Consider the following 22447-nt stretch of genomic DNA (forward strand, 5'->3'; position numbering starts at 1 on the left):
GGAGGGGGGGGGCGAGAGTGAGAGAGAGAGAGAGAGAGAGAGGGAGAGAGAGATGCAGCACAGTGGATGACTGCTTAGCAGGTCTGTCTCACAGTGCAGAGGTGATGATTTGGTTCCTGGCTCCAGCCTTCCCGTGTGTGTGACGTTTAAATATTCTCTCCGTGCCCACATGGGTTTTCTTGGGGTCCTCCGCTTTCCTCCCACATTCCAAAAACGCGCATGGTAGGTTAGTGAAACACTCTCAACTGTCCCAAGATGTGATTGTGAGTGTCAATGGTTGTTGTTTGTCAATATGTGCCCTGCAGTGTATGGTACAATCTCTCAGATAATTCTTCAAGGCAATGTATTGTATTCAGATTGGAATACAGGACATTCTTTCCTGTTTATCATTATCTGCCTGTGAGAAGTTCAAAATAACAATGATGTTGCTCAGAAACGCCGTAGGAAAAATAATTTGCAATGAACAATATGAAACTGCATCATCTGTACATGGGTAACGTGACGTCTTTAATGTATTTTTTAATTGTTGGTTGTAAGTTCAATACTGTACTCGGGTGGCTTATACTACCGAAAAAAAAATCCTTTTTTTTTTAAATATACTTGGCCAATAAAGATGATTCTGATTGAGGTGAAAAACATTATTATAGTGTTAGGCAAAGTGTATTTACATGTTCTTTGGAAATTTCAACAAAATTCTTGTCGTTTCATGTTTACTGGTCTGATGTCAATCATGTTGCTGTGGGCGGAGACTCTTCACATGTGTCTGCCTTGTCAGCCAATCAGAAGCGAGAATGGGACGTCGGTTTACAAAAACTCGTGGAAACTGAAACTGTTGCTTGATAGGCGGAGCCCAACGATGCTCTTGAAGAGGTTTAACTTAATCTTCCGGGAAACCTTTGCACGCTGTAAATGGCTTAAAGCATCCCTTTAACTATTAAGTGTACACGTTTAATCTTTCATTCGCGTTTTGGGTATTGGAGCGATGCATTTTGATGGTATTCTTGTGCTTGGGATCCTGACCCATCTATCACTGGCTTTCCCGGTTGTACTGGGTAAGCAACGCGTTTCATTTATAAATAATCCAATAAACATGATTTTGATATTAAGGTGAAGCCTAGTGTGGTATAAACAGTGTTGAATTTAGTTGTTCCTGTCAAGTGAAATTCCAAGTGAATACTGTACTGTGTTGCTGTTCAAATTTGAATGCGCAGAGATTCTCAACTCAGCCCCGCTCTGGATGGAGCAAAAAATTCATACAACAGCAAACAATAAAACAATAAATTAATAACGAAGACAGTAGAGCGCACAAAAACAGTAAAACTAAAAATCGAGTCTCTTTTTGTGTCAAACGCCCAAAAATAAAAATGAGATTTAAGACGAGTTTTAAAGATGTTAAAGGGACTTTTGTGGGTGTGTTTTGACAATAAAAGAATGCTTACAACCAGAGACAATTAAACATGATAATAAAACAATCACAATCAGCCTTTCCTAGCTAACTTTGGGTAAGAGGCGAGCTGTAGACTGGATTCGTCTCCAGCTAATCACAAGCACATAGTGAAACTAACACGCATTCACATTCAAATTTATGGACAAATTTGAGTCTTCAGGTGCGCCATTCGGTTTGGCTTCCTTTGACATTCTACAAAAATGTTAGATTCATTTAAAACTTTAAATTGTCCATAAGTGTGAATGTGTTTGTGTTGTTTGTGTATATGTGCTCTGCAACTGACTGGCAACCAGTCCTAATCAGAACAAGCATTATAGAAAATACAGTGCTGTGTGGAGGCTGCTGTTTGCCTTTGTGCTTCCTGATACTGTATACCATTTGACTGGCTTTTAAAACCACACTCTAAAATTCTACTTTGTAGCCTACTTGAAGTTACATTTTAACTCACTTTAATCCCCGTGACCTGAAAGCACCTGCATGGACACTCATCTCTTTCTCTTTGTGTTCAGACACTGCAGGGATTCAGGTGCAGCAGTGGGTGGTGTCGGGGGTACGGCCTGTCTCGGTGCGGGTCCTCGTCAATGGAGTCCCATATACCGGCGCTACCCCAGAAGTCAACAAAATCTTTCAGGTCATGTCGGCTGATTCGATCTCTCTGAGCCTCCTCGCCAACCAGACTGCGGTGTTGGGTGAGACATCACGTTTATTGAAGTCCTATGAAATGTATTTGTTGAGACATTTCATAGTCTGCCTCATAGTCAATTGGGTTCTGGTTCATATCTTGGCTCAGGCACGCCTGTGTAGAGTTTCGCCCTGGACTCTGGCTTCATGTCACATTCCAAAAACATGCATGTTAGGTTAATTGCTAATATTAAGACTAAATTGCCCATACACATGAATGTAAATCGTTGTTTGCCTATATTTGCCATAGAAAACTGATTGATGCGTGTCTTTGTTGACAGGGAACCACACGGTCCTTCGTTCCCGCGACTGCATATTGCAAGGCCCGGAGCTGTATTGGAGGGACCGGGTTTTCTGCAATGAGTCGCTCTACCTGTCCCTGGACCATGGCGGAGCCTGGATAGCTCACACGCGGCAAGCGACAGCCCTCAAAGCAGCATGGGTGCAGGCCTTGGAGAGCTCGGCGAAGGAAGGGATCTTCCTTCAGGAAACATGTGTAGATCTGATGGAAAAACTGAAGCTTTCTGAGAAGCGGTCAGGTGGAGTAGAGTTATTTCATGCATATTCATGGGTTACAAAACAAATTCACCCATTTGTCTTTCCTTCTGTTGAAGCTAACCACAGCTATTTGCAGAAAAGCTTAACTAATATGCCCCGAAAGATTCGCAGAGCCCTGACTGACGGGCATTTAGTCAAAAGTCAAACAGCAGCAACAACTTGTCTAAATAGGAGTTTGGGCTCTATTTTCATGACCACCTTGAGTCCAAAAGCGACATGTGTTGTATCTCTGCGTAGAGTTGGGTTAGACCCAATGTTGATAATTTGGCAGCTGAATGCAGGCCCGGCAGACCAATAGGGAGGGCTGCACCACTGTGGGAGTGTTCACAGTTGACTTCAATCATGGCCAAGCAAAGCAGCTCCTTTCATTTCCTTGAAATGCAGAGTACATGTCGCACACTCGAGTCTCGACATGGCGGAAGCACATCTGTGCCATGAATTGTGCACTTGGAGACTACCCCCTGACCCCCTACTTCGATCACCATAATTAAAAATACCATAGAATGATTCATAACCAAACTGTCACTCTGCCAGGCGCACAGTGTATACTGGACTGCCAAATTGGCAAACACGTGCAGTGCTGATCAGAAAATCAAGATCCGCTGACATTGGCGCCACGGCACAAATGCGCGCTGGATGAAAATAAAGCCTTTGGCACCTCGTAAGTAGGTGGTTGGTTCTGCATGATAATGTTGCAGACAGTATCATCTGGCCCTTGCTTCAAAGTGGCTCTGGATCTTCTCACATGAACAAACAAATCATCTGCGGGGGCATTTTAAAAAAAAATACTTGAGCAACTACGATTGAATATTAGACTACATTGTGACACAATATATTTAGTTGACATTCTCGTTTTGTTTTTGTTTTTTTTTAATTCCAGGGATTGCGATGCCTAACTTTCTGATCCCAATCTTGAGTCTACTGGCATTTACTGGGCTCATGGCACTCAGCCTCTTCATTTCCAAACAACAGGGTGAGTGAGGCTCTTACATTTTTTCTTATTGTTTTAAATACTGAAGAGCGGATTGGTGTTATTCTTATAGTAAGGATAATTTCATCCAATGAAATTAAATGCAGAATCAACTCCTATGTCTCATTGTTATGTCCTGTCATTACACTCCTGCTCATGTGTTTTTCCTTTTCTTTCTTTCGATTTACTTAGGTCTGCGACACCCCGGGGGTAAGAAAACAACATTCCTGACAAGTCTCTGTTAACAGACCTGGATGGTAGATTAGTGGAGAAAGTTGAATATTTAATGCACTTTGCACACAGAAACTTAATTTTCACCCGCTTTGTCAACGTTTTTACCTCACTTGTTGTTTAACTGGAGCAACTGATCAACCCTGCTGAAAATCTGTTTGTTTTTTTCCATGTAGGTGTTCTTGGTTCGATCATACACTACCCCAAGGACATGGCAGATTTCCATCCAGAGAAAAAGGGCAACGCTTGTCAAACTTTATGATTCAAAGTTAAACTATGAAAGTACTGTACTGTAAGAGCCCGAGTGCTTGTTTGTTTGACATTTGCATGTGCAAATATTAATGAAGTGGATTAGCCAAACAATCAATGACTCGAGGATGATAATTGAGCAGAAACACAGTCGGGTGGGCCCCTACTCATTTTCTGAATTTGACACACCACAGTGAAGCCAAATTTTGAGCGATGAAGAAAAAAAAAATCGTGTATATGAGGCTTTGCAATCATGACAAATCCAGCTGTTCTCTCTGCTCTCCAACACTGTGTGCGTGTCCACTGAAACCACACCCCGCTCAACTGCCAGCACTCAAATACCACCAGAACATGCTACTTTGTAATACCACCAAAACATGCTACTTTGTGAAGCATCTTTCTTATGTCTACACATAACTTACATGTTTGAGTCATGAAAATATGTCTGTTTAAATCATACGGTGACTGGAACCAGTTCCACCAAGTTGTCGCAGTTTTTCTGTGCTGTGACAATGAGGCGCTCTAAAGCAGCCAGGTCAACGCAAAGTTGTCCAGACATTGGCTGCTGCATCTGATTTTAGAATGACCTGTTGGCCAGAATGCTGAAATGTGGAAGACTAAATAAATGTCAAAATATTACCACAGCCGTTATTTTAAGAGCCTGATGAAATATATACTTGCACAATAAAAATGTTTGCATTACATCTGATTTTTAAAGAATTGTTTTACCTTGCTTTTCCGCCTTCTCTACCGTAACATGCATGCACTCACGGTGACAATGAGGCACTCTAAAGCAGCCACACCAGCATAAAGCCCCGTTCCATACGCTGACTGTCAAGTCGGGACTGTTTAAAAAAAAACAAAAAGAACAAACAATGATATAAACATGATGTATAGCTACTCCACTGGACGGACTTTTGACCCTTTTTAATGCACTTCATCGTGTGTGTCTTTGTCTACTAATACACTTGTAGTCTTGGTTTCCCTGGACAAGACACGTATCATCCTACTGTTTTTCCTCATAAGAGTTATGTTTTTCAAAAATGTATTCATGATTACCTGATTAATATCACCTCCTGTGCGATAGATGGCGACATTTTCTTTGACGAACACCATTTCCCAGTCTATGCCAGGAAGTCCACTTATTTTGATTCACCAATCACAATTTCATATTCGCGACCGTTGAACGGTAAACCAATGGCGTGGCGTTCTGTGGGATTTAAATTCTGTGGCGTCTTTTAAACAAATTTTCAAAAAGGAGGAGGTCTTGCCAGGTTTTAACTGTGATTACTGAACTCCGTCACGTCATTTGTAGAGAGCGAGTTACATTTGTCTTTTGTAGGACGAGGCTTAGTAGAGTTGTCATTGTATCCCTAAGTCGTAATTGACGTTAGGTATTAATCGACACTTTCAAGTCTGCGTTACCGTGCTTTTTTTCATTCACTGAGTGAGAGCGAGGGCATTGAAAATGGCCCATTTCGGATTTGAAAACGACATCAGCGACACGCTGAAGCTCGACGTCCCCATTACCAACGCTCCTATTTCCCGCTGGCAGAGGAAAGCAAGCGCGTCAAACCCGTCCTCGAGCGCCTTGTCCCCCGGGAAGTATGCCAACGTTTCGCTGAACATATCGTCAAAGACGCCGTGTAAGACTCCGTGTAAGACGCCAGGTAAGGCACGGCGACGGATACCTGGAGAGACGGACAATTTGATACTTTGTAAATGAGTTCTAATGTATAGATCGGGGTGGGGGGTTCTCGGTTCACAACGTCCGCTTGTGACGTGCCGGTAAGCTTGTACGCCGCAGCCTCATTCAGTGCCGTTTGTCACAGGAAAGAAAAATGCACCTTGAATAAACAGTCACTGTGAAGTCATTACTCATTACTCTACTCTACAAAAGTGACCATACTTAACCAATATTCCAGAAGTGACTTTTTTTGAATGGTGCACACTCCCACAACCTTGCAAGCCACCACCAGACTAAGACGCGGAGTGCAGAGGCCATCTTTTTTTTGTCTTTCCTTTTTTCTGTTTTTCTTTCCTCCCTTTTCATTGGATTGCAAGCCGATATAGATATGGCATATCATTTAAATAAACCGAGGGCATGTTTTATAGCTTTGACGACACCTAAAACAGCTTGTTGCAAAATGGATAAAAAATAATCAATTATGCGGCTTAATTCATATTCTACTTTTGCCAGATTAATCAGAATGCTGCTAGTGGGGAGCATAGAACCTCATTGTAAAGAAAATTTTAGACTTGAAAATTTTATGTTGACTTTTATTTTTAAATAGGCAGATGGAAAGCCACTCCGTCAAAGATGGGAGCGGACCGCTTCATTCCTGTCCGTAATGAGAAACAAATGGAAATGGCGAGTTTCTTGCTCTCAAAGAAGGCTCGACCCAAGGAAGACGGCGTCTCAGCAGCTTTGTTGGCAAGTGATTTTCAAATTGTCTATACTGTACTGTACAGAACATCCACGGATGAGTTTAATGATCTGTGTCATCTTTGGGTATGTTGTCACAGGAACAACAAAAGACGTGGTCCATTGCGCTGAATGGATGCAACGTAGAAGAGGCCCGCATCCTGCAGTTCAGTGGGAAGCCAACTGTTAACCCAGATAGTAAGGCCAGCCTCTGCTTTATCATGCAAATAAATCCCAGGCTGGATTTAGGCTGGACAATTCAAATGACACAATTCGGAAATGCGTCATGGCACCAAAAAGCCCACTCTGGCTAAAGGCTATGCAATATTTAATATTTTGGATTATGAATGTATTATTGTCTTATGTGGCATCAGTGTTGGGATATGGAATGTCTCATGGGTTATGTCCTTGAAATGTCCACAGAAAAAAAAATCGAAAATGGATACTTGGACCTGAAGTTTAAATCTAACCCTAGGAAATGTCTTGTTTTCCAGGTCAACACAACTCTTTGAAGTCCCTGTACAGTCACACCATGACTCCTATGTCCAACAAAAAGACACGACACATATCTTCCACTGCTGACAGAATCTTAGATGCTCCTGACATTCGTGATGATTTTTGTAAGTTTTTGCCTCACCGGTAAGCGGTCTAAACCTCGATTACGGCATCCGGTGCTGACTTGTGGTGCCACCCCCAGATTTGAATCTGCTCGATTGGAACAGCCGCAACGTCATGGCAGTGGCTCTCAAGGACAGCGTGTACCTGTGGGACGCCACTCAGGGAAATATCACCCACCTCATGACCATGGACAATGAGGCAGAGTATATCAGCTCGCTGTCTTGGGCTAAGGAAGGCAACTACCTGGCAGTTGGCACGAGCGACTGTGCAGTCCAAGTCAGTTTTTTTTTTTAAAATACACTTGTAATTATTATTATTTTTTTTTTTTGCAGTTACAAAAGCTGAATCTTATTTCTGTTCCTACTTGGAATTGATTTGATGAAATAAAGTAAAGGTATGAGGCGGGGGGAAGCAAACAAGATTCTAAACTTGTTTTGCCTTCTCTAAAATTGAAAAGGGACACAAAGGATCAAAATTAAATTTTGGTGGAGGAAAAAAATGATTCAAATCTGAATAAGGGAAAAACGAAAATGATATTAAGTTGGATTATTATTATTATTTTTTAATCACTTCAAAAAAATGAATCATTTGAATTCCTATTTTATTATTATGGTACATTTTTATTCTCAAATCAGTTTTTTGGGGGGGATTTTCGAAAAAAAATCAAATCGGGATTTTTGAAAGGTTTTCAAATGGGACTATTTTGATGGAGGAGTGTTTTTATTTTTTTTAATATTTGGAATGGGATCATGTGGAGATGTATTTTTTTTTTAATTTTTTTTTTTTAGGTAGGGGTCAGTGTAAATGAGTAATTTTATTGTGCGTGTGACAGAAAATTTATTTTTTTGGGGGGGGGGGCTGGATTTGTACATTTATTTTTTTGTTGTTGTGGCGATAGTAAAATTTTCATTCAGCCCTCAAATAATTTCATCCTGTAGCTGCATTGCTGTCTTTTGGTAGTTGTGGGACGTAGAGCAAGAGAAATGCCTTCGCAGCATGAACAGCCACTCTGCACGAGTCTGCAGCCTGAGTTGGAATAGCCACATCTTGTCCAGGTACTTTTAGTTTCCTTTTCTAAACCTAATCTTGGCCCCCCATCACTACTCACCAACTCCAACTTCCCCCACCCCAGCGGCAGCCCGTCGGGTCAGATTCACCATCATGACGTGAGGGTGGCGGAGCACCACATCTTCACGCTGCATGGCCACTCTCAGGAAGTGTGCGGGCTGCAGTGGTCGCCGGATGGCCGCTACCTGGCCAGCGGCGCCAATGACAACCTGGTGTGCATCTGGCCCCGCGTGGCCCAGGGCCGCACAGACATCACCAAGCCGCTGCACTCGCTGAGTCTCCACAAAGGGGCCGTCAAGGTATGCAACAGAATTTATTTTTTTTTTTGTGAGGAATTGTCTGTAGCGAGAATTGGGGCCGCTTGGAAAACTACCACCTTCTAATCGATGTTTAAAGCAGATGGTACTGTGCCATCAGCACTGAGTATCAAACATCTTTGATTTTGGTGCTAGGTGTGCGGGTGACAGGAGTCATCCACACACGGCTCATGCGCTCTTCATGCACCAAATATGGTGGCACCCTGTCAATGCGTTTCACAAGCTCTCATGAAGGATAAATTACCGGTAGTTTATCTTTTGCTTTATACCTGCCTTTGAATATTTAGTTTGTGTGAGGTTTTTTTTTGGGGGGGGGGGGGACTATTTTTATTCTAATCGCCACCCGCTCCCTAGCAAATTAGTTCTTTATTACTCTTCTGTTAATCCAAAATGTAAGCGCTCTCTAGAGAATTTATGGCGCTGTCCTAAAGATCCCTCTTATTGTGAGCATTATAACTTTTGGTCATTTCTGTCTTAACTTTGGAATTTAGTGTTAATGTGTACACGTTTTTATTCTCATGTTGGAGCAGAATTTTTTCTTACACAGTGGGTTTCCCCCCAAATAATGAATGTAGTGTTTGTGCTTCTAGGCTTTGGCTTGGTGTCCATGGCAGTCCAGCATCCTGGCCTCGGGTGGCGGAACCTCGGACTGTCACATCCGTGTGTGGAACGTCAGCAGCGGATCCTGCCTCAGTTCAGTCGACACACAGTCCCAGGTAATATCCCCCCCCCCCTCCCCCCCCCCCACCAATATAATTTGATAATGTGTCAGATCCCGCTTACCTATAGGACTATCATGTGATAAAATGACAATATTGGCTCCATTTCCTGTTTTTTTTTGTGAACCTCGTTTGGTTATTTTTAATTGCCGTGAAAAGTTTTCTTTTGTGGCGGGGCCGAAATCCCAGAAATTGTCATATCGGCATTCTACACTTATTGACCCAAATTTTCACCTGTGAACAACTTTCAGGTGTCAGCACTTGCGTTTGCTCCCAACTACAAGGAGCTGGTGTCTGCACACGGTTTCACACACCATAACTTGGTCATCTGGAAGTATCCGTCCATGGCAAAAGTCGCAGAGCTCAACGGTAAGCGTTACGGTACTTCCCATCCAATGGAAAGCAACTTGGCTACCCGCAGGTGCAGTCGAACCTTTACTTACTTGGCGGTCCCCCAATTCTAGCTTTTTCTAAATTACTCCCGAGGTACGGGGTGTTTTTTTTTTTTTTTTGTTTGTTTTTTTGTGTGTGCATGCTACAAGCAAAAATGTTACTGAACAAATGAGTTTGCCTATTTTGTCCTTCCTGAGTGTGCTGTTTGGTAGATGGTGAACATTGTAGTTGCTTAGTTGTCCGCCAGTCCCAGAGGAAGTTTACTACAAAACCAAAGAAACTTTCGTGTTTGGACTCAAATGGGTTGTCATTTCGGGGTGGGGAGGGGGGGGGGGTTGATTGGAACCACTGTATTAAAATGCCGCCCTCCCCCACCACCAGGACACGATGAGAGAGTCCTCAACATTGCCATGAGTCCAGATGGCTCCACGGTGGCCAGCCTGGCAGCGGACGAGACCATTCGCCTGTGGAAGAGCTTTGAGGTCGACCCCAAGAAAAAAGCCAAAGACAAGACGCCCATTTCCCTGCACTCGGCCTTCACTCGCTCCATCAGATGATTTGGAGACAGAATTTTTTTTAATTTATTTTTTTGAACACCATATGAATTTTCATAGTGCATTTGCTCAATTGCGGTCATGATGTTTTGCTTCCATCGTCCACTGTAAATTGGATGAGGCATCCCCTTGACAATTTTCTTCTGTCAGACTTGCATAACTTTTGAACATTTGAATAAATGTTTCCACAATATGATTATTTAGTTCTATGAATGGCTGACTTGAATGAAAATGTTTTGGGGCTTTCCTAAAACCTGATGACTTGGATTGCCACCCATCTTGCTGATAAAGCTGTTTTTGTTTTTATTTTTGCTTCCATTTGTGTTTTAATTTTAATGAATCTTATTATCCCCACTGAGCATTCGGAGAGTAATGTTTGGTTCAGGTATATAAAATTTTAAAAAATCAGTAAAAACCGAGGCTTGGTCTACCAGCACCTGTGTTGACTGATTTGTTTTAAACTGGAAAATCTCCGGGCACGTTCAGAGCAGTATGGATGAGTGCTAAACCATGTTTACACAGACTGGCAGGAACCAAGTGGGGAGGTCTGGTTTGTTTGCATCAGCATCTTGCTTTAATATTGTATTCATCCTCTATGTGAAGTGCCTTTTTTTTTTTTCCCCATGCGATAGTTCATTTTGCTATTGGTAACTGGCTAAGCTCCTTTGCGCAAAACCGAATTTGATGAATGTACTTTATTGTTTCATCAAATTTAAAGGGAAAGTCAAGTAAAAACCGATCCTCTTTTATCCATGGCAGACATTTTGCCGCTTGCGGTTGATGTGACAACGCCATAAGGGCTCAGCTTGTGAATGTCACATGACCAAACCAGAAAATGGGTGAGCTGTGTTTGGTTATTACCTGAGTGCTGGATCCGTGAATTTATGCGTTTATGGCCTTTATGGGCACACTTTTTTTTTGCCTCACACTGGACTCTGCTCCCTCAACAAGTGGGAACTGCTGTGAATTGTGGAGGGGAAAAAATGCATAAAATATCACTCTGTTGTATACAATTCAGGTCCAGTCATTTGTTTTCATATCAAATTAAGATTTAATCACAGTTTACTTTCTGTAGCTGTGTCCACTTCATTGGGGTTTAATATCAAATTCTTCACAGGTCAGTTTGCCAAGAAAGAAATGTCAACTATTAAGCACGTTTCTGTTCTGGCCTAAAGTGAGTGATGCACTGATATGCAGAATTCACCAATACTACTGTAATATACAATTTTAAAAAAAAAAAATTTAAATGTGGCTTATTATTCCGTACCAGGTGCAAACCACCAACTGCTTTCCAAATGACACTGACCCTGATATCTAAAACGTGTTTATTTCAAAAAAGATAAATAAACAAATGACAACAAAACAAATCTATAAATGTAACATGTACAAATGAAAGCCTTTTAATTTAATTTTTCCTCCCCCCACGTTATTTACACGTGCTAGTCTTCAGTGGAAACTGTGTTATGAGGTTGGTGTCGGCCTAAAGTGGTACGAGCGGAGCGCAAAAATGGCAATGAAGGAACACAGTCCGTGAGAAAATGGAGCACCGACCTTCATGCGTACAAAAGCATGCGCGTGCATCACAGTGTCGCCACAAAAACACACAAGATCACTCACAACAAAAACATAAAAAAACACAAAGCCATTCATATCATATCAAGTCCCAACAATATAAATCACCGTAGACTAGTCTTGATGTCAAAGCCGTTTCAGCATTTATTCCATATCCTTGCTCCATGTACTAGTATACTCTTTCTTCACGAGAAAGACAATTCAGCGCACTATTTGAACAACTAGGGCAAACGAGTAGAACCGTTTATATAAGTAACGTTTTTTCCGCATGACATTTCCACACACAAGTCGGAAAACTACATGTTAGAAATTAGGCAAAACTGTGCACTAGTTGATAATTACAGCTACTGGTACTGCTGATGAAAAATTCAACTGGTAAATACTGTATTTAATGCTTCACTCGCAGTACCAGAAGCACACCGGTGTCAAGCAGTGTACAGTTGTGCCTCACTAGTAGTCATCCGGTAGTTGGGGAAACAAAAAAAAAAATGACCTTAAGACATCCATTCTGCTAGTGCGCTGAATTCTCTTACGAGTAAGTATACAGTGTACTAGTACAGCTTGATATCAAAGCTATTGAATAAATGTTCAAATGGCTTTCCCAAGGCTTTGTTAGTCTATAGTTGTAGACATGTTCAGGGTTTAAAAGAAATAAAAAAAAGTTGGACTAAGTAGACTGCAGCACGGATGTTCACTAGTAAAGCAGTTAGAAAGTAGTAGCTCAGACAGCTTTCCATAAGAACATTTCAGCACACCAGTCGGACAACTTCGTATTAGTAGTGAGGCAAACAACTAGTGGGCATTTTGGTGCCAATAATTGGGTTGAAGAGGCTACTAGTGCGTGACACACGCTTACAAGTTCGACAGTGCAGTTCTTCATGAGGGAAGGTTTCTTTGTGTATTAGAAGGTCAATAGTGTCACTAGTAGTGGAAAACATCTTACTTGTAAGAGAATCATTCAACTCGTGCGCTGAATAGCCTTACTAGTGAGGACAAAGAGCATACTACTGCATATGAAGGATTTTGAAAAAAAATGCTTAAAAAATATTTCTTCACACTAGTAGGCCATGCTACTAGTGAGACAAAACTACCATTGGGTATTTTCATGCTACTAGTCCGGCCCAGGAGGCTACTAGAGCATGGCATGCCTACTAGCCTAGTTGGGCTTAGTAGTGCTACTAGTGCAGTACAGTAGTTTACGAGGAAGAGTTAAATCGCATACTGGAAGGCCAAAACTGACACTAGTCCTGGAAAAAAATGTTACTTGTCATTCTACTAGTGTGCTGAAATGTCTTACTAGCGAGGTTGAAAAACCTACAAGTATGTGGAACGTAAGCTGGATATGAAATCAAAGCTCCAACGGCTTTCCATAGACTTGGTTATTCTATTGGTGCACTAGTATAGCAGAGTCATTGTGACAAGTTCAAGGTCCCAAAAAGTTAGATCTCCTTTACTTTGCCCAGTTGCACATTGCCATTGGTGTGGCTGTGCTGGTTGTGGTTGTTTTGGTCGGCGCTGCCGTTGTGCTGGTGGGTGCCGTGGGTGCCGTGGGTGCCGTTGGCCAGCGGAGGTGCTGGGGGGGTCCGCTCGCGCCCGCTCTTGAGTTGGGTGACGGGGAGCCGTTTGCCCCGGATGTAGGCCTGCAGCCAGAAGTTGGAGAAGAGCACGAAGAAGAGCACGCCGTACATCCAGATCAGGTGGATCCACAGGGGCACCTGGTAGTCGCACTTCTCCATGAAGTAGTACTGGCTGATGTGCACCGACACCACGATGAACTGTGTCTGCCGGAAACAACGCAATACATACTAATTCTACAGATTGCTTTTTGAAATTATGGAATTTACTCCAAATTCATACTCGGGTTTTAATCTTTATCTAGCTGATTTGATTGCATTTCATCCTCTTGTATGAGTGTTTTGACTTCTGCTAGCCAGACCAGATTCATTCAAAAAACCTATATCAAGTCCAAATAATGTCAATTTTATTTTTTTTTATTAACCCTTTCAGGGACAGCGGTTACTACAGTGGACAGCTTATCATGTTATCACAGGGTGCATCAAAGGGTTAAAATATCAAATTCAGCCCAAATTGATACTCAAGACATCTGTGTGCCTGTATAAATATACGTTTTATTTGATTTGAAAAGGCAGTCCTAAACATATTGTGTGTGTGTGTGTGTGTGTGTGTGTGTGTATAATATACATTTAAAATATGACATTCAGCCCAAGTTTGTGCTCAATAAATAGCTTAGTTTTACTAATTTATTTATAACATTTTTGAATAAAATTCTCTTCGTTCATCATTATTCTTTTATTTCAGCCAAGCTCATACATAAACCCAAACCATTTCTATGTTGAATTGTTAAATACAGCCGACGCATTCAAAACATTTAGAAAAGATTTTTTTTAAATATCATAATCAGTATCTATTGTAATATTTTGTCTTAAACATCTACACAATTCAAAATTAATTGATAAAATTTAGTGTATTTTGTTATTTATATAAATTGTGCCATTCCAAAGTCAGGGTAAATTCTTTCAAGAACTGACCACAGAAGCGTGCCGCAATACCTACCAGCTGGATGGCGGTCATGTACTTCTTCCACCACAAGAACCTCTGGAAGCGTGGCCCTGCCGCTGCCAGTCCGTAGTACGTGTACATGATGACGTGGACCGTGGCGTTCACCATGGCGTGAAAAGAGCCCATCCCTCCGGCTGAGATGGGGGAGAAAATATCGGTCATCTTTGAGAAGTTGCCCTCATGCCGACTGACGAGTACGAGTCGGTCCTTACCAGGAGTCAGCATGATGCCCCACCACCAAGACCAGGGCATGACCGAGTGATGGAACACGTGGAGAAAGGTGATTTGATTTTGTTTCTTCCTCAACACGAAGAATACCTGAAACGACATCATCGACCGAGAATTAGTTATGCAAAACAAAAAATAATAATTAAAGAAAAAAACTAACAAAAAAAACGACAAACAACGTTGACGGAAACAAATGCTCACCGTGTCGAGGAGTTCAATGAACTTGGAAAAGAAAAATAGCCAACCCGCTCGCACCATCTGAGTGAAGGAAAAGGAATAATGTTTAATACTAACGTGGGTTGAATACTGTAAGGTGCATGCAGTTAACGAACCACGGGCGCTCGTAGCAGACAACACCGCTGCTTAGTCTTGCTGCCTATTTGCTCATATTTTCACATCTGCATAATTGCAGAGTGGACAATGTTGTAGGAGATTGGACTGGTTCAGAATTGTTTATATTGATGCTAAAAGAATGATTTCTTTTGCTGTGTGTTCACAAACACCCCCATGGTATTTATTTTTTGATTTCTTTGCTGGATTTTCTGGTTTGGTGCACTTTTTTTCTTAGTGCCATTGAAGGTATCATTAATTTCCGTTTTTTTCTGAGGCGCCTCTCGAGCCGAATTGAGAAAAGAATGCACGTGTCTGTATTCGTTTGGGAGTTTTAAAGAATTAATAAAGTCATTCATTCATTTCCCGAACCGCTTTATCCTCGCAAGGGTCACGGGGGCTGCTGGAGCCTATCCCAGCTGTAAAATTAATAAAGTGTACGTTTAAAAGACCACACTACAGGTCTTTTTGTCTCGGAGCTGCAACAATCTATTTACTGGTTTCACCCACAGATGCACGTACGCATGTATAGAATTTGAAGAGCATTCAATACAACGCTGCTGCTTCACATCTGCAGTTGAACCCTTTTCAAAGTGCAGCTGTTCAAACACAGCTGTGACATTTACAATTACCTTGGAGAGCTGCTCAACTGCATTTCACTGACGAATTGCCGTTGGACAGTGTCACAGTTGTCAGAAAGGATTTTGCTTTGTTGTAGACTTTCAAATCAAGACTTGCATGTAATTTAAAAAAAACTTTGCATCAGCACATTTGTGGTGTTGTTATACATACATTTTGTTGTCCCCAAATTACAAGAAAACATTTGTGTTTTGTTTTGGGGTTTTTTTTTGGAACAATGAAAAGCATCTACGGTAGCTCATTTTTTTTTGTTTTAGAAGATAAATAGTATAACCCCCCCCTCAACAAAAAGTGGGATTTTTGTTTCCAGTAGAGATTAAATTTTTGCATCATCCAACAGTTTGTTTACATTTTGTTTTCGACATTTATTTTCCAACTCGCCTGGCAACACAATTGGGCATATTGTGGTTTTCAGGAAAAATCAATATGAATTCATTTTTTCGCCCCAATAAAAAGAAGGGTTTTGATGTTTTCAGCAAGAATCAAAAATATAAAAATCCCAATCGTGTATTTCTTTTTAGACATCTATGTTTTTTGTTCCCCTTGCTGTTAAGTTTTTGTTGTTATTGATTTTATAAATATTTCTCAGTTTTCTATCAATTTGAAAACTATCTTGGAGAGGGAGAAAAGTAAAACTATGACGAGCATCTAAACATTTTTTATTGACCATTTTGTGCCTTTGAAGTAATCAGATCCAAAGTGAGATTTTACACTATAAATCCCTCACATTCAAGTTACCGGTATGTTAAAAAAAAAAAAAATCAAGATTAATAAATACCATACATTTCCTTTTTTAAATAAAGATTTGCTACCTTACCCGAAGTGCTTGAGGACTGCTGGAGGGATCAATCAAATCACATCTCCACGTGAATGTGGTGCCCCATCCGGACATCATGAACTGGGGTGGCCGAGACACATCCACAATAAATTCAAATCAACTCAACCAGATTTTGTAGCGCATTCCTCGTACCTCGTACACGATGAAAGCGTTGAAGGCGACCATGCCGAAGTTGTAGACCACCATGACCGTGTTGAGGTGGAAGGGCTTGCGGTTGGCCATCAGGCGAGGACCCAAATAGATGGCGAAGACGACGTAGCTCACCAGGAGGGTCGTCATCTTGGCGGGACAGTGAACCAACGGGTAATCTTTGACCCGGGCGTCTGGAAACCACGCATGGACAAATTTCATGAGCAAAAAAAAAAAAAAAAAAATTAAAAAAAAAAACACCTGATCCAATTGCGGTGCTACCTGGAGATATCTGTGACCCGACCTCAACTCGCTTCACAGGATTCGTAAATATTTTTCAAAAAATAGGATTCAAGCTCTTCATTCCCACTCTCAGTTGAACTAAAAATCAACCGAAGAGAATGAGAAGAGAGAGGTATGTTTCTACCATTTTTTGTGAGGCAATTTTCATGTGATCACATCAAGCAGGTCTATTTTGCACCCCCCTCTGGAAAATTAGCTCTGGCTTGTTGAAAATGTCTTTTACATATCTATTTTTAGAAATGATGTACAGCGGAATCTTCTGTCGTTTGATTGATGATTTTCATGCAATATTTTGGCGTTTATCGCCCCCCCCCCAAACAAAGGATTGAAAGCTAGCTGGCACATTTATCTTGACCTACAGCACATAATTTTAAGGTATTCAAGGACATGCAGATCAAATTTCATCACATTTTTACAATACGGAAGAAAATGATCCAATGCAGTCAAGTTTTTGTTGCCGAAACCTAGACTCCTGATCGGGTTGTGTGCAGTAGTGTAGTGGGGATTTTTTAAGTGGGTGTACGCGATTCTGGGATGTTCTATATATACACACAGAACATCAATCATAGGCTACAACACCAGTTGAACTAACGTTAAATTTAATGTTTTACTACTCCAAAATAATCACAGGCCAACGTTATTAAGCATAACTCGCATTAAAACAATGATCAACAAACATTTCAATAAAAATTGAATGTGGCGTCGGGAGAAGTGGGTGGACGGCGTACCCCCGCGTACCACGCCCACTACACCCCTGGTTGTGTGACATCAGCAAGTCTGCGTTTGAGTGTCTGGGTGTGAGCTGTGGTCGACAGCAGCTCCTGCAGAAGTGTGCTCATTGTGTTTGTGTGTTTTACTATTATCACCCTAGTGTTCAATATAAGGCTAACTAGTGGGTCACTTCGTGAAATCCAGAGTTCAACACAAACATGGTGCATCAGCATTCAGCTGTTATGCTGCGCGCAAATGGAATAAGCTGTCAACAGAGGTTTGCCCCAAGTGTAAATGCTTTTTGAAAAACTGTACTCCCCCTCCGCCCACCCACACTACTATTCTTATGATGAAGGTCTTTCTAAGCATTTTAAAAATAAATTCTTTCAAAATCATGTTCTTTCACTGTGTTCTTTTAGTAATTTCAGTAATCTGTGGTTTATTTTTCTACTCTGCTTTGAAAGAACTTAAATTCTTTTGCCTTTAAATCTTGTTTCGTAACTATGTGAAGCATATTGAGTTACCTTGTGTATGAGATGTTCAGTATAAATAAAACTGCCTTGCCCAAAAGGTGCAACGGTGACTGTGGCTCTCATTTTGTCATAAAGTACAATAACCCCCGTTTATTGTTGAAGATAGGATCCAGACTCACCTGCACAAAGTGAAAATTCTGAATGAAGAAAATTCTGAAAATCAGAACTCCCTACACGCTTTTAACTACCGGTAATTAAAAAAAAAAAACTAACATTTTTACACCCATTTTAAACCTATTCCTACACAGCAGCACTTTGAAACCGTAATCACATCTCGTCTGTATTACTGCAATGCAGTTGACTTTGGAGTCATCCAACCTCCCTTCAAATATCTGCAGTTGGTTCAAAATGTTGCGTATCACCTCTTAACTTGAAGACAAGAGAAAGCACACACATTTTATTCAGGCCTCCCTCCTCGGCCTGCCTCTGCCCTTTAAAAGTCAATTTGAGGTTCTGCTGCGTGTCTTCAAATCTATCCGACAGGTTTTGTCAGGTTCCTCCCAAAACTCGACACTGTACATAGGCGTGAATAGAATGAGGCAGCGATGACGTCGCGTTTGTTGGCTTTGTTCATCCGCAAGCGTCATCTCAGATGGAGCGTAAAGTCAACTCACCGCATTTGGACAGCAGGTCATCGTAGAATTCCAAAATATTGGATAGAGCTTCTAGCAGCATGGTGACTGCTCGCCTCTTTACCTAAAACCAGACGTGAAACACATTGTCACTGTCTCCTCATGCTGCTCTCCAAAAAGGTTTTACAACCTTTATTTGCGCCAAGGCACATCTTTTACATGAGAAAAACATAACGGCACACCACTAAACAAAAATGTCAGCAAAAATTATGTTCACTGAAATAATTGAGCGTGAAATCTGGCTGTGTTTCATTGAACTCAAAGCTACTTTTCTGTTGTTTGAATGGCAACATATGAATCCACAGGCTGATTTGGAACTGGTGCCATTTTCGTAAAGTGGAAATTTCCGGAAGATTATATTATTGCTATGGGGGCTCCCTTTAGTGGTATGCAGAAGAAGACAGTTTGTTTGTATTTCACTTTTAAGTTGCAACCATTTGCATGTAGTCTTTAAGAACAATTTTTGAATATTTCAGGTTCCGACATTACCAGTGGCCCACTGGCCCGGGTTCACGTGATGAAATCAACACTTTCTTGATTTTGTTAATATCTAATGTTCAATATTTTTAGTTTTCATTCCCGTTGCGCACAGTTAGCTGTCCCCATTCAGTGACGCATTATGCGCTACATACTCGTGTGCATTTTGGCCACTTAGTATACACGCTTTACTATTCCATCCATAGGAAGGCCTACATTTATTATTATGAATTTTGTTAAGCATCATTTTGAATCAGGGCCAGTGCTGGTTCTGGCAGGGTGATGTCAGGCCACCATCAAAAAAGGATTCATGTCAGACCCTGCATATATTTAGGTACAATTCACATTAAATTGTTATTTAAGTACAGGTTTTATTTTGTTATATTTAAGCGCAGTTGTTTTCAAGACAAATCACTGAATCGTTTGGATACATTTCTAAATTTAAAAGCGTGACCTGTACATTTTTCTTCACCTGTGACAGTATATCAATGGCAAGTATCAAGTATCCCTTTCATATTTACCACAAAAGTGTATTTATATTCAATCCAATCGGAGATGTATTGTATTCATTTTTTTTTATTACCGTAAATGCATTATTTTTAATACGACATATCTTGACATTGATAGCGATCAATATCACGATCAGCATCGGTATCCGTATAATTGATATTTGTATCGATCCGCCCACCTCAAATGTAGTCACAAATTTACTTAGCATGAAATCCAGGCGTGTTTAGTTGAACACAAAAGCTGTTATTCGCTTTTATGAATGACATCATGTTAATTTTTCCTGGCATGGACAAATTAACAATGGTATGTTATTTGTAGTATGTAAATGTTAATTTTCAAACCAATTGAGTGAAATTGGGTGATTTGGGAACCCCCGTTACAAAACGACGAAAAGTCTCGCCGAAATCATATAAGCTGCATTTGAAGCGAGCCATTCATTCATGTTGAAATACGTTGTCAGTGGAGAACAATGAAATTCTCCCCGACTGACTAACAGAGCAAGTCAGACGGGTGAGGCGAAGCTCTTGGCCCGCATGGAGCCGACTGACGGTGGTTTATCAGGGCGTGCGATTGCCAAATAAACATCAGGGGCAAGTTTGGAGAGTGTCACAGACATCCTCGTACCCGACGTATACTTTGGAAAAGAACCAAATCTGAAGGCTACTTTTTTTCTTCCGGTAGGACCGGAAACCAAAAGCTACTTAGAGGCTGTCATAGTTTGCCATAATATCAATCAGCGATGTAGAGACTTTTTCCCCTGAGGGCTGCATACAGCAAAATGGAAGGAGGACAAGGGTCACATCAGCATTTACGAAGAGCAGTTCAATATATCAAAGATGAAAACGTGCTAAACAGTTAAATGCATTATAAGGAGGGAAAAAACTGTGTAAAGGTCAGATTTTTGTGATTGATATTTTCAATTAATCTACATTTAAAAAAATTAAGCATCCCCGTATTCAAACTTTTCAAATGTGAATTTTTTTCTTATAAAAATTGCCAATATCTTGACATTCAATTAAAAACATGAAAATAGCCAAAACATTTTAAGATTCAACTTCTATGCCTTAGAAAATGCGTAACAATAAAAAAAATCAAAGTTTTTTAAATACTTATTGTCGGAATGTCTCTTAAATTCTTTACTTTATTAATTTTTTTTTAATAAAACTTTTTTTCCTCTAGTTTTTAAATAGTTGACAATTATTCAATTATTTCAAAAAATGCAAGACAAAAAAATGTTATATTTTCACAAAAACACATACTTTGTAGTACAATATAATTTTTTTTAAATGTTAAAAGAATGATTTTTTTTTTACAAAATGAAAATACAGTATATATTTTAAATCGTTGAATATAAAACACCTAACAGCTTTAAACATTTAACTAAAACAAAGGTTGAATGTATTGTAAAATTTCTTTCTCCAAATTCAAAACAAGACTTTTCACAAACTTTCATTCAACTTTTTACTGCTTTTCAAAAAGTGTAAATAAAAAGTGTGACATCTTTCACAGAATTGATCTTAAAACAGTTTTTTATTCTTTGACTTTTGACTCAGCATGAATCCCTGCATTGTTTTTGTATTTTATGGTGTTCACTGTTTTTATGCCATTGATAAATTTAACTGTCTTTGCTTTTGTATGTCTGATTTATACTCCATGTGGAACATTTTGTAAGCAGCGATGATTGTTTGTAAAGTGCTTTGCAAATAAAGTTGTTTTGAGTTGAGACCATTTTAAATGTATCCCCAACGCTCTGATAAAGTCCACATTTGAAAATGTATGACTACCAGAATACACAACTTTGGGCACCACTGACATAAAGTTCTTAGTCCAACCAAACACAAACTTAAAACATGTGCCTTGTCAATGCTGAACAAAACATCTTCCCCAATTCGCCTTCAGTTGAGTACAAGTTATTGAAAAAACATTCAGGTGAAGAAGTGTGTGCAAGGGTGTTGCAAGTTGAATCACATCCAGGTCTTGACTCACCTGCTGAGTCCTCAGCTCTTGCTCCCGTAACAGCCAGGGCGGGCGCTCAGGCAATCAAACTCCAAAACCGGTCAGTGAGGAGGAGCAGGTGGAAGCCAGCCAAACCACAGCGACGCTTCCCGGCTCCAGCTCCACGTCCCGCCGGATCTCGGGCGCAAAATTTTCCAAAGAGACAGTTGAAGTGGGCTTAGGGTTGAGCTGGGGTGGGACTCCAGTTGCGCCGGAGTGAGCGTCAGGTCAGGAATAGGACGGGAGGTCATTCACTCTACTCCATTTAAAGCCCTTCTGAAAGTAGTAGAGTGCAGGCAAGTTTCAGAACCACACCCTGTTTCAATGGGAAGCTCCGCCTACCCGTCCACGCTCAGCTTGCTTGTGATTGGCCAACCTCATCAATGGGCCAGTGGGAAGGGCTTTCGGGGTTTAAAGAGGCCAAGGCCCGCTAAAGCTAAGAAAAGGCCCATTGTTAGACATACAGCTACATGAGAAACAAGTTTGTTCATTTTGCCTGTAAATGTAGCCTTCAAGCGCTGGTTGAAGTGCCAAATTAGGATTTCAAGACCGGTTTAGGATTTCAAATTAGGGATAGGAAACTTTTAAGACAGTTTTGGAGTTTCAAATGATGCTTTAAACTTTAAAGCATGGTTTAAGGTACCAAAAGTTTTTAAGACAGGGATATAGGTTTCAAACTAGGGCAGGGTTTTCTAATGAGGTTTTTAGACTGGGTAACGATTTCAAATTATGGTTTCAAG

The 22447-nt window shown here is 40.7% G+C and overlaps 4 protein-coding genes across 5 annotated transcripts in view; 2 read left to right on the plus strand and 2 right to left on the minus strand.

Moving 5' to 3' along the window:
• ppp1r7 (protein phosphatase 1, regulatory (inhibitor) subunit 7) overlaps window positions 1-284 on the minus strand; it is a 7736-nt gene extending 7452 nt beyond the window's left edge. The window contains exon 1 of the mRNA XM_019892851.1: window positions 170-284. Within this exon, the coding sequence (XP_019748410.1) occupies window positions 170-221 (52 nt within the window). The 5' untranslated portion in view covers window positions 222-284. The remainder of the gene's footprint in view (window positions 1-169) is intronic.
• Window positions 285-822: 538 nt separating this feature from the next.
• LOC109529556 (uncharacterized) lies at window positions 823-4677 on the plus strand. The gene is made up of 6 exons (XM_019892977.1): window positions 823-1052; window positions 1957-2136; window positions 2410-2667; window positions 3567-3659; window positions 3849-3866; window positions 4064-4677. Exons 1-6 carry the CDS (start codon window positions 983-985, stop codon window positions 4147-4149), a joined length of 705 nt encoding a protein of 234 aa, XP_019748536.1. The 5' UTR covers window positions 823-982; the 3' UTR covers window positions 4150-4677.
• Window positions 4678-5373: 696 nt separating this feature from the next.
• Window positions 5374-10431, plus strand: cdc20 (cell division cycle 20 homolog). 2 transcript variants are annotated; one of them, XM_019892975.1, is made up of 10 exons: window positions 5374-5806; window positions 6431-6570; window positions 6663-6759; window positions 7056-7181; window positions 7259-7455; window positions 8140-8234; window positions 8312-8546; window positions 9155-9280; window positions 9535-9652; window positions 10058-10431. In XM_019892975.1, exons 1-10 carry the CDS (start codon window positions 5605-5607, stop codon window positions 10231-10233), a joined length of 1512 nt encoding a protein of 503 aa, XP_019748534.1. In that variant the 5' UTR covers window positions 5374-5604; the 3' UTR covers window positions 10234-10431. The 2 variants fall into 2 exon arrangements, with proteins under 2 accessions (XP_019748534.1, XP_019748535.1); XM_019892976.1 differs by having other exon boundaries at window positions 5374-5792; window positions 6429-6570.
• Window positions 10432-11599: 1168 nt separating this feature from the next.
• Window positions 11600-22024, minus strand: elovl1a (ELOVL fatty acid elongase 1a). Its single transcript, XM_019892970.1, has 8 exons — window positions 21699-22024; window positions 18708-18789; window positions 16550-16740; window positions 16397-16477; window positions 14812-14868; window positions 14595-14700; window positions 14377-14516; window positions 11600-13583 (listed from the first exon to the last, which is right to left on the minus strand). The coding sequence occupies exons 2-8, from the start codon at window positions 18766-18768 to the stop codon at window positions 13242-13244; spliced, it is 978 nt and encodes a 325-aa protein (XP_019748529.1). The 5' UTR covers window positions 18769-18789; window positions 21699-22024; the 3' UTR covers window positions 11600-13241.
• Window positions 22025-22447: the final 423 nt, after the last annotated feature.

This window comes from Hippocampus comes, unplaced genomic scaffold (genome assembly GCF_001891065.2).
Source record: "Hippocampus comes isolate QL1 unplaced genomic scaffold, H_comes_QL1_v1.1 scaffold255, whole genome shotgun sequence".
NCBI classification, from domain to species: Eukaryota; Metazoa; Chordata; class Actinopteri; order Syngnathiformes; family Syngnathidae; genus Hippocampus; species Hippocampus comes.

What these genes read in the sequence shown, in the direction of transcription:
- cdc20 (XM_019892975.1), top strand. Translation starts at nt 5,605, where the DNA reads ATGGCCCATTTCGGATTTGAAAACGACATCAGCGACACGCTGAAGCTC. An exon ending in GCCAACTGTTAACCCAGATA is followed by an intron (nt 6,760 to 7,055) that starts GTAAGGCCAGCC and finishes CTTGTTTTCCAG; the next exon opens with GTCAACACAACTCTTTGAAG. An exon ending in AAAAGTCGCAGAGCTCAACG is followed by an intron (nt 9,653 to 10,057) that starts GTAAGCGTTACG and finishes CCCCACCACCAG; the next exon opens with GACACGATGAGAGAGTCCTC.
- LOC109529556 (XM_019892977.1), top strand. Translation starts at nt 983, where the DNA reads ATGCATTTTGATGGTATTCTTGTGCTTGGGATCCTGACCCATCTATCA. An exon ending in GGCTTTCCCGGTTGTACTGG is followed by an intron (nt 1,053 to 1,956) that starts GTAAGCAACGCG and finishes CTTTGTGTTCAG; the next exon opens with ACACTGCAGGGATTCAGGTG. An exon ending in CAACCAGACTGCGGTGTTGG is followed by an intron (nt 2,137 to 2,409) that starts GTGAGACATCAC and finishes CTTTGTTGACAG; the next exon opens with GGAACCACACGGTCCTTCGT.
- elovl1a (XM_019892970.1), bottom strand. Translation starts at nt 18,768, where the DNA reads ATGCTGCTAGAAGCTCTATCCAATATTTTGGAATTCTACGATGACCTG. An exon ending in GGGCATCATGCTGACTCCTG is followed by an intron (nt 14,517 to 14,594) that starts GTAAGGACCGAC and finishes CCCCCATCTCAG; the next exon opens with CCGGAGGGATGGGCTCTTTT. An exon ending in ACATGACCGCCATCCAGCTG is followed by an intron (nt 13,584 to 14,376) that starts GTAGGTATTGCG and finishes TGTTTCCGGCAG; the next exon opens with ACACAGTTCATCGTGGTGTC.